The 15,437-nt window shown below is 37.9% G+C and overlaps 1 protein-coding gene across 1 annotated transcript in view; it reads right to left on the reverse strand.

Moving 5' to 3' along the window:
* Nucleotides 1–12,187: 12,187 nt before the first annotated feature.
* TCF4_1 (Transcription factor 4) overlaps nucleotides 12,188–15,437 on the reverse strand; it is a gene marked incomplete at its 3' end in the record, with an annotated part of 47,399 nt that continues 44,149 nt past the window's right edge. The window contains exons 13-14 of the mRNA XM_035731710.2: nucleotides 14,786–15,067; nucleotides 12,188–12,711 (exon numbers count right to left, since the gene is read on the reverse strand). Of these exons, the coding sequence (XP_035590002.2) occupies nucleotides 12,188–12,711; nucleotides 14,786–15,067 (806 nt within the window). The remainder of the gene's footprint in view (nucleotides 12,712–14,785; nucleotides 15,068–15,437) is intronic.

Here is a 15,437-nt window from a genome sequence, read left to right on the forward strand (position 1 = left end):
ATAACTTGTATAATTATGGTCTACTTTGTTATTAGTGCTACTAATCCTAAAATTGCAGATTTACCAGTCTTCAGTAACAAGGATGGGAGGTCTATCGACCTATATTATTCCTTGCAGTGTGTAATACTGTGGAGGTCCAATCTCGTTTTGAACATATCAACAGAAGATGTTGACATCGTGTGTTCTGATAGAGAATTCCAGTAATTCACTTGGTGCGAGAAACGAAACTCCAGACGTAAACGATTCGATCTCGGTTTCTGAACTTTCTTCGAATGTCCTCTCAAATGATCAGTCGTGGACGGAATGAAAAGATAATACATTAATACCAAAGTCATCGTTCAGTATACGATAAGCCAAAATTAGATCACCCAGTACTCTACGGTAAGATAATGGGAATAAGTTGAGGTGTCTCAGTCTGTCTTCATAAGATTGGTCAGATAGACCTTTTATCATCTTAGTACCTCGTCGTTGGACTCTTTCCAGCATCTCTGCTTCATACTTGAAACAAGGACTCGCTGCTTGAATCGCATATTCTAAATTTGGTCGCACATAAATCGAGTATAATAGTCTAAATATTTCATCATCTAGATACTGGAAAGACCTAGGAATAGGCCATAATACCCTATAGCCGTTCTCAGCAGCAGCCTTACACTGACTAGTGGTTTTTTGATCACTGCTTAATATGACTCCTAAATCTTTATGGTTTCTAACTTTGGGTAACACGAATCCACATATTGTGTAGTGATACGATTCATCATGGTTATTTATTTGCATCACTACACTCTTGTTAGGATTTACTTCTAGTGACCACATGTCCAACCATGCCACTAATGAGCTAAGATCGTCCTGTAATACTATTCTATCTCACATACTGTGTATGGGTCTCCAAATTTTTATGTCATCAGCGAAGTGTAGAAAGGATGATCTCGCTATAGTTGGCAATCCACTTACATAAAGTAAAAAGAGAAGAGGACCGAGGATTGTACCTTGGGGAACCCCACTTTTTACAGGTACCCACGAGGAGAGAGCCCCATTAACCCTTACCCTTTGTCTCCTGTCATGGAGAAAGTTACTTATCCAATCCACGACTGTATAACGGATTCCAAAACGTTCCAGTTTGAATTTAAGACCAGAGTGGGAAACCTTATTGAAGGCCTTACTTAGATCTATGAAAATCACATCCACAGGAACATTCCGATCTTTTGCAGCAACCCACTCTTCTCGTGCAATGAGAAGATTTGTCAAGCAAGATAGGCCTTTCCGAAAACCATGTTGTGCCCTGGAGAAAAGATTGTCCTTCAACATAGTTTATAACAGATATTCGAATGATTTTTTCCATCAGTTTTACAACTGCACTAGTTAAGCTAACGGGACTATAGTTACTAACTAAATCTCTACTCCCAGCCTTATACACCGGACTTATAATAGTGTCTTTCCAGTCTCTGGGCCGTCTGGACTGTCTCAGAGACATGTCGATTAGTATCGCTAATGGTTCAGCAATTTCATCAGATATAGCTTTCATAATCCTAGGATGAATATCATCAGAACTACTGGACTTGTCAGGCTTGAGATGCTGAAGTAGTCTCAAAACAGTACCTTTCTCAATGATTACAGGATCCATCAGCGAGCCGTCACGGTCACGATGAATCGTTGGTCGTTCCTCATTGCTGATAGAAAACACTTTACTGAAATATTCCGAAATTGCTTCAGATTTTTCGGTATCATTTTCTGCCAAGATTAACGGATTTTCTTGTATCAAAAGTGATGGAATTCCATCGCTTCTCTGAGTTCGCCTTTTTATATACGAGAATAACCGTTTCGGGCTATATCTAGAATCCCTAACCAATTGTTTTTCATATGATCGTCTAGTCTTACTTATTAACGCCTTACAGGCATGCCTAATCTTACAATAACTGGATCTGTATTGTTCTAAGCCAGTAGAGATGAACATATTCCAGCGCTTCTTCCTTTTTCTAAGAAGTTTCCTGACTGTTTTAGTTATCCATGGTGGACTGTTATTCGGTCTTCGCGGTACCAGGTATGGTATGAACGGGGACGTAACTAAACTAAACTAACCTTTAAATACAGACCATGCTTCTTCAACTGATAAGCTAGTATCTACAAACCAATCTGTCTTAGCAGCGCATTCCTGAATGGCTGATATGTTAGCTTTCCATACATTTGGGCGGGGTGTAGTCTGATCGTATAACATGTCCCTAGTTCTAAACGTAAATGACAAAACAACGTGATCGCTGTTCACTAACGGCGGAAGAATATTTAGGTCGACAATATCCTCAGTGTCATGAGTGATTACCAAGTCCAACAGAGAGGAACCTTGGTTAGCACCAAAACGTGTGGGTTCGGATACATGCTGCACTAGTGTATGCTCCATTATTGTTACCAGGATCCTACTATCAAAGGAGTTTATAGATCCTTCAGTGGTCATCTCAGTCCAACTATTATCAGGTGCATTAAAGTCTCCTATTATCAAATATCTGGTATTTGCACTCCAAAGATGAATGTGCTCTAAAATAAAGTTATCAGCTAAGCAGATCGGGCTGCGATAGATGACATCGAGCATAAATGTACTACACCCGATAGCCAATTTACAGCTAATGATTTCACAAGTACCGCTATCATGGAATTCGCTAGCAGAGGAGCGGATATTTATATTATTGGCTATATATAACAGGACGCCACCTCCTTTTCTACATCTATGTCTATCACTCCTGAGATAATGGTATCCGAATAATTATTCTGTAATGTCTAAGTCATGTACTAACCAAGTTTTTGTCACTGCTACACTGCATTCCTTCCTCCACAGAGAACAAACGGTTTGGTTGTTCACATTTGTAAGTACTACCAACCATTTTAGTCAGATTAAAATGTAAAACACAATATGATCACAGTATGAACACAGTGTCAGTCAACTAGTAAAAGGGTACTACAAGACAAACTTTAGCAAGATTTCAAACCTTAACTAAAGTACTTTGATTTAGACCAAGAATGCTTTTGAGCAATAATTACACAAAAGCAAGCATAATCACAACAAGTACAAAATCACTGACCTTTTTGAAACACCGACGACAAACTAATTTAGAAGCAGAAACGATACTGTAATCGAATACTTTAACTGAAATAAATTCAATTAAAGTGAAAACAGTAGTCTTGGTACGTAATGACGATCAAAACAATAGAATTTACTCAACGAGGAAAAATATCACTGTCCCTTTAATTAGCGTCCGTGACCCTGATCATATCGTTTTCTACACTGACTCGTTGTATCGTAAGAATCAGCAATATAAGGTTTGATATTTCCGAAGAACACATTTAGGCCGAAGATAGAATAATATCTATTTAATATGAATAAGAGATAAAGTACGCAATGATAGCCACGCCTGCAACCATGCCATCTGATTGATTTAATTAAGTGTTTCTGCGTTCACCACTGTTGACCTCCTCTCAGTGTTACATGTTGAAAGTGAATCTTCTCAGTGAGCATATGTTCAGTTTTCGTGCCTTAAGGTAACCCTCGTGCTGTTGATAAAAGAAACCAGACAAGTAGTGAATAGGTCCTTATTTCGATCTTCGCGCAGTCACAGTGGAGCGTGGGATTATCTGTTCAGACAAACAAAGCCTCTCAACATTCAATATAAGATAATTAAAAATATAACCCCTATGCAAAATAAGGAAGTGAATGAATACTTGACCTGTACTGTTTTGGCATATGCTTGGTTGTTTGAAGTCAACTCTTAACCAACCAACCTATGCTGTTACACAGTCTCGAAGACCGTGTAATTAGGGACCGATACCACTGCAGACTCACCAACCTTATGGGTGCTACTCAGCATGGCCGACAACAGGGAACTTAGAATATCCTAAATAATTTTAGGTCCCTACAACTTCATGTAAGCTTACGAGGAATATAATTAATAAACGACCAAAGAGGTTTTGAAAATTGAGACACGATTTTCGAAACTAGAGTTAAGAATATGACGGGTTATAATATAACGGTTGTTGCAGTTAGCCTGGAAACTTCATGACTATGTGGCAACGATTATCAGAATCAGGAAGCGTCAAATTAATGTTGCATTTAATATGGTTCTCTTGAAAAAGACACACTTGTAGAGGCAAATTTCCCCTATATCAGACTCCAATAAATGACATCCTGTTAACTGAGTATTTAACGCTGGCTAAATATCCTAGTAGAGTTATGGATTTACTCGAGATTATTCAGAAGCCTGAACACCAGTTGTAGAGATATTTCATTGTTAAAGATTAATAAAATCCGCAGGCGTAAAGCAAGCAAGCATACAGTGAAACCAAGAGTGTGTATGTGAGTGTCAAAAATCCATACATATTTATGAGTCATAATCAAGTGTGAATAAATTATTGATTGTCTGTATGTTACAACCAATAGGAGAATATATTGGGGTTGATGTGCAGACACGCGCTCAATCGTACATACACAGAAATTAACATAGTGAATTAAGTGTCTGAATTACAGTGAGTAGACAAATAATACAGTAGTTTAATGGGCTTACATTATAAGCTCCCATCCACAACATTGGTGTTTTTATTTACGAAAACAATATTTTTGTTCACATCCATGTTCGACAAAGAGACAAAAAACGGAATTGTTTTTAAAATAAATATACAACTCAATATGATGAGTAAGTGTCAAGTTGCACTAATAGCTTGTGTGTTGAAACGTTTTATATCATGTATGTATAAACGTATATTTAACATCAACGAACTGCATCGAGTTAAAATGTAAGTATAATGAAGATCCGTGGGGCCAATAAAAAAATAGTAATGAGAACAAAGAAGGATTTTTGTGTTATAAGAGCAATCTCAGGACTTGGTCTAGATAAATATGGTGGTTGCTACATACATATCTGGCCAGTGTACTCTTCTTCCTGATCTTGTTGTAAATCCTGTTGCTGCTGGACTTTGATGTGATGTATTGTTCGTGGCAGGTAGTTTGTATCGTGCTTGCTCTGTTGTAGGTTTAGACGGTTTTATCGTTGTCTGTTTTTCAGTGTACTCTAAAAACGCTGGCTTTACCCTATCGATGCGAACAGTATCATTTTTACCTGCTCTTTCCACTGTAATGGTTTTACTGTCCTTTCAGAATATTTTAAAAGGGCCATCGTAAGGAGTCTGTAACGGCTGTCGCACTCTATCATTTCTGACGAATACATATGAGCATTTGTCTAGTTCATTGGGTACGAATGACCCAATGGACCTAATGGATTCCATCTAGTGTTTTAATTGTTGCACGTAGTTGGTTATATCTGCTGGAATATCCGTTGCGCGGTCGAAAATCTCACCAGGAAAACGTAACGCTGTTCCATAAACCAACTCAGCAGCACAACAACCGATGTCTTGTTTGATAGTTGAGCGAATGCCTAATAGTATCAAAGGAAGCTTGACATACCATTTGTAATCTCCTCCTGTGGCCGCCAAAGAGGTTTTTAACTGCCTGTGGAACCTTTCTATCATCCCATTAGCAGTCGGATGATAAGCAGTGGTTCAAATCCTCTTAATACCGAAAGTATCTGTAAGTTGATGAAATAATTTGCTTTCAAACTCAGCTTCACGGTCAGTCGTAATTGTTGTAGGGACACCGAAGTTTGTAATCCAGTGTTTCACTAGTTTCTTCGCCACTGTTGATGCCGACTTGTTTTTTAACGGGACTGCTATGGGCCATCTCGTAAATCTATGTACATGCACACTCCCTTCTAATAAACCGCTTTCCTTGTACCAACCTTGACTTACCTTCCTTCATATGAGCTTACTCCAACTTGTTAAACATCCCAACTCACTGTTCTTTATTACTACATTCTCTTATATAGAGCCTCTGACTTCATTTCACCCTAACAAGAGATCATATGAATTTAATCTAACTTATTATACCTCTGTCTGTTTTACTACACAATGTTAAGCAACGTTTGGCGTTCATATCCAAGTACCTTTCTGTTCTTCTGTTTCTTCTCTTTTTCTATAGAATCTAGCTCTGAGGGCACAGTTATGGAACTTCTGACGTCTGGAACAAACTCGACGTACGCGTCTCCTCAAGATCGTGGTTTACAGCAAGCGCTCTACGAGTCTACTTTATAACAACTATAAGCTTAATAAGTCGGGAAGCATGCTGTGCGCCAACAAATGTTGTAATTTATAGATCATGCCTGTAAAAATGGTGTGTACCTGCTCATGCAGAAATATATTATTATTATTATTATTATTATTATTATTAGTAGTAGTAGTAGTAGTAGCATGTGCGTGTAACCATTAGAAATTCGTAACGGTCCAACGATGTCGATCTGAATGTGGTCGAACCTAGCGCTAGCGGCGGGAAAAATTCCTGTAGGAGATATGATGTGTCCATTTTCGTAAATCATTGTTTATGTTTGGCCATACAAACCTATCTGTGATAAGCTTTACAGTGGCTTTTATACCTAAATGCGATATGCTGTGTAATTTCTCAAAAATGTTTCGTCCCATATCATTAGGTACAAAGGGGGGAGTTTTACCTGTTGAAGTATCACAAGTTAAGGTGTCCTATCGTATTGAACATTAGAGTTCTAGTAATATCAGTATTCTAATTTACGAAAACTTATCCCCTGTTTCTACAACTACAACACACCAACTTAAAACCTGTTGCATTCGTAACAATTTGACCTTTCCTTAAAACCTGCAATATTCATGTAACAAATCGTTATCTGAGAATATATATTATTTATTTACTTATAGTTGAAAGAAATAACTATGAAGCATTAACTTCAGTGTCGTTTCCTAGTATATTAAAAATTATAATTAGATGAAACACCTTTAGGAAGTACAACTTTTCAAGTCATAGTGCCTGTGGTTAACCTCAAAATTCCAGAGTGTTATAGCCCAAAACCGCCAACCAGAAGCATAGAATTACCGATCAGATCAAGGACGCGTAAGACAAGTGCGAGCAGTCTAGAGTCCTGATTGGTCCTGCTTTCCGCCTAGCCCAGCCAGTTAAGTCCAGAACACCAGTCTCAGCCTCTGTAATATGAATCATTATATTTCAAACATACTGAGTTTATATACCAATCAAACAGACCACAACGTAGCATAAAATAGAAAATAACATTCGTTCAAAATTTGGCCAAATGTGGCTGTGAATGTGTGAGGCAGTGACTAATAGACAGGGCATAATTAAAGAATGGTAAATCGTAGAACAATAGTTCATAGGCCAAAATAGAGCTTATAATGAGAGCAACATGAATATGAACAGTTAAGTTACATAACAACTGTACGATAAAAATATACTTCTAGTATTGGCCCATAAAAGGATCCCAAAGTTACCATTCATCATGTTTATCGGGACCTAACACAGGGTCTGCAGTCAACTGTGCTCTAGACTCTTTTGAATATCTCTCCGTCCCCTTATGATTAAGGATTCGTTGGCCCGAACTACGTTTGCAGTTCTGGATATCACTAGTGCTGTGTACATAGTGATGGGTATATTTGCATCGAGCTTAGTTGATGTTTGTCTCAACGCCCATAAACTCCTACACCATTCAGCTACACTCGAACTCCAGTGTACCATAGTCTTGGGTGCCGTTACTTACTTTACTAAGTAAACCACTGTGTAACTATTCTGATACATTAATCTCCACGTTAGACACAGTAATCAACTACAGTGACTGATATGGACATATAAAATCTACACAACTTTATACTCATATTAGAATATAGCATCTGAAAGAGTATATGACATTAATTGAATTCTCCCAGTTAATTCATGCCTTGTTGTATGAATAATCCGGATCCCTTATATCAATCCGTCTAATATCCCTTCCTTTGCTTACCTGCCATGTATCTGTAGACCACTAGCGTAGGTGATCTGTGTCAAATGAATGATGACCTACTCGAATTAGACGGGAATGGTGTGACCGTCCGGCTGAAGTCGAAGTCATACCTTGCGATTAGTACTTGACCTGCTATGGCTTCTATGGTGACCGTACAATACAAGCGATGTGATTACAGACATATATTGATAGGAGTATGTATAAGGAATAGAGTGAGATCACTACTACATGGGCCACTCCACGGCGTGCAATTATTTTATGCTTGTTGGCTGTCATAGACCTTCACGGGGATTGGTGAACTAGTCGACACTCAATGACTCGACTGCCGGATGTTTTGGTTAGGGCTCAGTGACATTTCGTTGGCCTTAAATATCTGTTTGATGACCTATAATGATTGGAAGTATTAGAATTTATTTGTTAACTGCGAATCCCCAACACAGTATAATATACAGCAATTAGAACTAGATGAACACAAATGAACGGATTATATTTGGAACTCGTAATAAGCGTGTCGTCAAGTACAAAGAAGTGATTAGTTCATAAAATAATATAAATATAAATATATAAAGAAGCTTAGGTTTAAACGAAAATAATTTAAAATAGATAATATCACCACGAGAAAGTAACAGCTCATTCATTTACAATTCCAAGTAACTTAATACCGACCATAGCTGGTACTTTGATTAGTGGTCACGATTGCCTATCGTGATGATCCAACCGAGCTATATTGGCTGGAACATATGTTCCTGTAGATTCTACCATGCCAGGCACATCGGATAGAGGACGGTAAGACTAAAAGCACCAACTCAAAGTCTGAGGGCGAAGTCGTACTGCTGACTGTAGAGTGGTGTGACAGCAGTAAGGTGTTTCCCTCGGACGACCAGCATCTGCAGCGATCCTGCCTTCCCACAAGGAGGGGTGGGGTTAGAAAAGGTCGACCCTAAAAATGTCACACCTCACCTTACCTCACGGATTTCCGTCTCCGGCGGTAAGGCTCTTTGAAGAATGGAGATAACACATTAAAAACCTTCCACGAAAAGGCCGTGCGCGACCGGCCTCAAGCGGTTGTCCCTTTGGCTCTGAGGACACGCTCTCAGGTCTTTAAGACCAACATTAATCCAACTTCTCAAGAAATACCCTTCCACAGTGTGGGCAGCCCGGAAGTGATATCAGCCCTCATACCCGTAACAGCACACGAGACCAAGTTGGTCACATCCAAATCCTTCCCACACCTCCTAATACCTCTTTTATCTCCATGACTAACCCTCCTCACGTCTCTTTATCACCTCGCATCGCTAGGTTAAACGATTCAAGTACGCAGGACATTATTCCCGATCTCCTGGAACCACGCTCTAAACTACATATAAGAGCTTTCAACGTCCGAACACTGTGCCAAATAGGACAACAGGCTTCCTTAGCTAGGACTTTAGAATCCCGCGCCATCTATGTGTGCTGCGTCTCCGAAACGCGCATACAGGATCCGAGTAGCGTCATTCGCTTGACCTCACCATGCCAAAATAAAGAACCGACTCGATTCACACTTCGTGTATCTGGAAGCCCTGATTCTGCTTCCCGTGGCCTCGCCGGCGTAGGTATAGCTTTGAGTCCTAAGGCAGGACTAGCTCTCTTAGAGTGGATCCCAGTAGACAGTCGTTTGTGCGCTGTCCGACTGAACGGAACAGTAAGGACTCGGAAAGATAGAGACGTTCGTCGCCGCCTCTTCATCGTCTCTGCATATTCTCCCACTAACTGCAGCTGAGATGTAAAACACGAGTTTTACAGAAAGCTTTCCGACCTTCTCCGAAAAGCTAGGCGCTCTGATGAAGTAATAATGGCTGGTGACTTTAATTCTCAAATAGGTAAACTAAGTGAAAAGGAAAGACACCTAGGTGGATCTTATAGCATTGTGGCTCAAAGAACAGATAATGGCGACCGTCTGTTGCAGCTATGCTCAGATAACCGCCTGTTCCTTGCAAATACTAACTTCAAGAATAAGGAAAAACATATTTTAACATGGCTACCCCCTAATTCGTCTCAACGTTGGACCCAAATAGATCACATCGCTATCAGCCACCGATGGAGGGGCTCGATAGAAGACTGTCGCTCATTCTGGAGCACATGCTTAGATTCAGATCATGCTCTAGTACGAGCGCATATTTGCCTGCGTCTTACTGGACGTAAGAAAGACGCTGCAAGGAAACCTATCAGGGTCCTGTTTAGTGATAGTCAAACTAAGAGTATATTTCATGAGCAACTAGAAAAACAGCCAGGCAGCCATGTAGGTGATGTCCACCCCGAGGCAACATGGAATGATATCCGAAAAGCTGTGGAAACAGCAGTGATATCTGCTAGTAAGGTAAACCACAAGGTTAGGAAGAAACACTGGATCTCAGCAGCACCTATCGCACTTATAGATGCTCGGAAACTCATTCCACCTGGCTCTGAACATAATGAAGAGCGGAGTCAGCTTAAGCGCAAGCTGACAAGAAGTCTACGCAGTTATCGTGAACAGTGGTGGGTAGCGAAAGCAAGAGAGATGGAAAAGGCAGTGGCAATAGGTAATAGCAGACAATTGTTCAGACTTGTTAAGGAAACAGGTATTAGGAACCCAACTGTTAGCGAAACTATCTTGGAAAAAAATGGACATATTATACATTATCAATCCAGGAGATTGGATCGATGGGCAGAACAATTTAGGGATCAGTTCAACTGGCCTTCAGCCACATTTCGGTTTCTCACGATCTCCAGTCAACCTGAACGGCAAATTAATGTAGGTCCTCCGTCCCTTTACGAAGTTGAAAAAGCCATAAGAAATCTGAAACGAGGGAGAGCAGCAGGCCCTGACAGGTTTACTCCTGAGATTTTTAAGGATGGTGGTTCAGTATTAGCAGTGAGATTAACTGAGGTCTTAGGTAGAATTTGGGAACTGGACGTAATCCCATCTGATTGATCTCAATCACTGATTGTGCCAGTCTATAAGGAAGGTTAAAAATCCTCTTGTAACAATCACAGAGGAATCAGTTTGACAAATATAGTGTCTAAAATATTAGCTTCAATAATACTTCGACGCCTAACTAAAGCTCGTGAAGAGCAGACTAGAGAAAATCAGGCTGGTTTTCGACCTGGACGTGGTTGTATAGACCAGATATTCAGACTACGTCAGGTTCTAGAACACAGACACACGTTCAGACCTACTTGATAAGATCCCACTTTTATTGAAAGTATGGATTCAACGAGGGTGGCCAAACATGAAACAAGTAGAAATAATATTCATTAAAAACCACATCTTAAAAGTCGTAAAGTATTTTGACATCGGACGTGAAATCCAGAGTTAATTTCATGACAAACATAATCGTCACACTCTCCCAGTAATTTTGTATGCAGATATATTATGTACACAGGACGAGTGCTAATTCGTATACATTTTATGCTACAGATCAGAACAATAAGTTCTCAATAGTTGTCTTATGGGGATTCATTCCTATAGACAAGTCAACCACATACAAAATTACAGACAACCTAATAATACAATATAGGAAATGAACTGTCTCTAATTATCTAAGATCTACTGACATCTTTAGCGAGATGGAAAAACTACTAATTACTCAAAACATTATTCTTTTTTTTAATTTCAAGAACATACTCTAGAACAATTAAATTTAGAAACAATACAATACATAAACTTGGTGAATAAACACAACTATAATAGTAATAAAAGACCAACAAACATAAATACACTTATAGATTTTGAAACAGGTAACTGATTGTGTACAAATCCCAGAAGTAACCTGAATCAAACAAAGATGAAATCAACCGGAGGAGGAGGAGGAGGAGAATTAAACAATAAATGCATAAGACAAAAAATATAAACGTTTTCACGAAGGAATATTGGATACTGAAAGAACAAGTAACTTGACGATGGATAGATAGATAGATGGATAAGGGTAGAAATAACCATAATTGTCATTATTACAGATTAATATGTCACTTTATAACAATATTGTGTATATGTTTTATAAAATTAATCAATACTAAGCACAAAAATAAGCATACTTGGATCTTAAACTTTTTGTAATGTTTTATAATGTATATGATTACTTGATTTATATAATAATGGTAATTATAACAGTGGAAATAATAAACCTTAAAATAAACTAGCATAAATGCATAATATTTAGAAAAAGAACCTCACAATAAGCATGAAAATGCAATTTAAACAATATAAATGCACAAATATAACTGGACTAGTCAATAAGTAGTAATTCATAACAATAATAATAGAGATGATTTTGTGAAAATTTAAAACATCTGAAAAAAAAAGAGATAAAAAGAGAAAAGATTCAACTTCCACTGCTACTATTATTGTTATTATCAGGGTGGATAGAAGTAGATGAATGATGAACAGAAGAATGCCTGTTATCATTGTCTATATCAGGTTTTAAAATAGAACGTACTATTGAAGGTTTAGTTTCATCTTCACTGCTTTCAACATCGTCTTCATCATCCTCATCTTCATCATCATCGTATTCTTCACCTGAATTATTACTTGTCATACCAATAGTTCCAAATCTTTGTGAATTATTATTTAATGAATGTGTGGATTGAACTGATTGTATTATGGAACCAGAATGCCAATTATCTGAAGATTTATTATTAGTAGCATTTTTTGTGAAACTATTATTAACTATCGACAAATGATGTGGTTGTTGTTGTTGTGATGTAATATGGGTATACGGTTCCGACGGGCATTGTTGAACTTCAGAATGTAAATAGCCAGGAGTACAAACATCTCCAGCAGATCCAGTACTCGATGATGCATAATCATTACGACTATTAACTATTGGCAAATTTTCGCCATAGACAGCTAAAATGTATTTTAAAAAATGTTGTAAACCATTTAGTTATTCAATTGAATAGAAATTGAATACACTGAATATGACCAATAAACAACAGAATACCAATTTTCTCTAATTTGTTAAAATGATAAAGATTTAACGTCTGAAACCAGATTTATGTGTTCAATAAGCAACATTAATGAACCTTTCTTTACCCTGATAATAATACATTCATTTTATTGCAGCATATTTTTTTTTGTTTCAAATCTTTCTCAAGTTTAATTAAGTCACTTTCATTTCTCTTGACTTTATAATTTTAATTCTAATTAACTGATTTCAACTTACATGATTCTTTATTATTTCCAGTCTTCATTTTTTTACGACCTTATTAACTTTATTAAAACCTCCACAATACCATGATATACATATCCATTTTTAACCACCTATGTATTTATAAGTATATCGAATTTTAACATAATTTTGATTTTAAATCAAAAGTGGGAAACCAATAGGACCACGCAACATAAAAACTGAAGTCAGACGATGAAGTAATTGCAAACACGCTTCACGTTCTATTTATGAAGATTGGGGAGGAGGAACAAGTTGCCCACGAACTGGAAAGGACACCTCATCAGGATACCAAAGAAAGTAGATCCGAGCAAATGTGAGAACTATAGAAACATCACACCGCTGCAGTACCAGGAAAAATTTTCGACATACTGTTGCTAAACCGAATAAAAGACTCAGTAGATGCCCAACTTCGGGATCAATAGGTCAGACCTCGTTAGGATCGGTCGGGCACAGACCAAACCGCGACACTAAGGATCAATGTTGAACAATCAATTGAATGGAATTACTCACTATAGTTTAACTTCCTCCACTATGAGGTGTTTTGCCAGTGTGGATAGAAGAACATTATGGAAACTTCTTCCATATTATGGCTTATATGAGAAAATCGTCAACATCATACGGAATTCACACGACGGACTACAGTGCAAAGTCGTGCATGGAGGATAGCTCACAGACGCATTTCAAGTGAGGAACGGAGACAGAAAACGTTATCTATCTCCCCCTTTCCCTACCTTCTGGTGGCTGACTCGATTATGAAGACCTCCACATCTGGTGGAAAACATGGAATACAATAGACAACTTCGATGCAACTAGACGATTTGGACTTCGCAGATCATCAAGCTCTTCTATCCCATACACATCAACAAATGCACGTCAAGACAAAAAGCGTAACAACAGCCTCTGCTGCAGCAAGCCTCAACACGCACAAAGGATAAACCAACATCCTCAAATATAGCACACAGAACACCAACACTGTCATACTTGATGGAGAAACTCTGGAAGAGGTGGAAACTTTTCCATACCTGAACAGCATCACCAATGAACAAGGAGGATCTGATACAGATGTAAAGGCAGCATTCCTACAATTGAAGAAAATATGGAACTAAAAACAACTGTCAACAAATATCAAAATGAGAATCTTCAATACGAACGTCAAGACAGTTCTACTGTACGAGGTTGAGACGCAGAGAACTACCACAACCTTCACCAAAAAGGTACAAGTATTGATAAACAATTGTCTACGTGATACTCAATGTCCGTTGACCGGGTACCATCAGCAACAACCTACTGTGGGAGGGAACAAACCAGCTTCCAACTGAAGAAGAAATTAGGAAAAGACAATAGAAATGGGTAGGACATACATTTCGGAAGTCATCAAATTGCATCACGAGACAAGCCCTAACTTGGAATCCTGAAGGGGAACGGAAAAGAGAAAGGCCAAAGAACAGAGTTGAGAATTGGAAACAGACATGAAAAGGATGAATAGCAACTGGAAAAGATTTCCTAGGACAGTGCTGGATAGAGGATGATAGTGAGCGACCTATGCTCCTTCAAGAGGAGTAACAGGCGTAAGTAAGAAGTAAACCGTGATGTAACATGAAATTTTGAAACTTGTGAAAGTAGGCACTAAGAATGTCAATGATAGTTAATATAAGAATCGGAGTGAAAATTTTTAGAAAACTAATTACTCCGTTTAACATAAACTATGAAGGAATTTTCAACTAACATATGAATAATAGACTATATACATACCAGTTCCATGTGTAATATGAGATAGACGTGGATCATAATCCAATATATGACTTGATGGATTTTGTGATGACGATGTTACAACAGGAGTAGAATAATTCACTGAATTAGTATTACACAAACGATTTATGGCGCTTCCAATTGAATTGATATGTGTATTATTACTACTACTACTACTACTGCTACCACAGCCACCTCCAGTGCTACCACTGAAATGTGGTGCTTCACCACTTTTTTCCTCTTCACGACGTTTTAAACAAGCTTGTTTAGGATTTAAATTACGTTCTAGTAAAGAATTCACAAAAATAAAATAAAAAAGAGATGAGCAGTTTAACTTTTAAAATAATCACTCTTATTATTAATATTATTACCATAAAAATTGTTTAAAACATATATAAGTGAACAATATTGCTTCCGATTAGATAGTTATCATACTTCATTCTATCATACAGGATATATTTAAATGAGGATATTAAAAAGCACAAAGCCAAGCAAGTCAGTTATTAGGAACAATGAAATAGATTATATACCTAAAATGAATAAGTAAAATGTAAAAACCGATAGTAAGAAAAGAGGTGTATCAGCAGTGATCATTAGTCTTCTTTACTCTATAATTTCTAGTGATTAATATTTCGGTATCTATTTAGTCAACTTT

The sequence above is a fragment of the Schistosoma haematobium genome, chromosome 1 (assembly GCF_000699445.3).
Source record: "Schistosoma haematobium chromosome 1, whole genome shotgun sequence".
Taxonomy (NCBI): domain Eukaryota; kingdom Metazoa; phylum Platyhelminthes; class Trematoda; order Strigeidida; family Schistosomatidae; genus Schistosoma; species Schistosoma haematobium.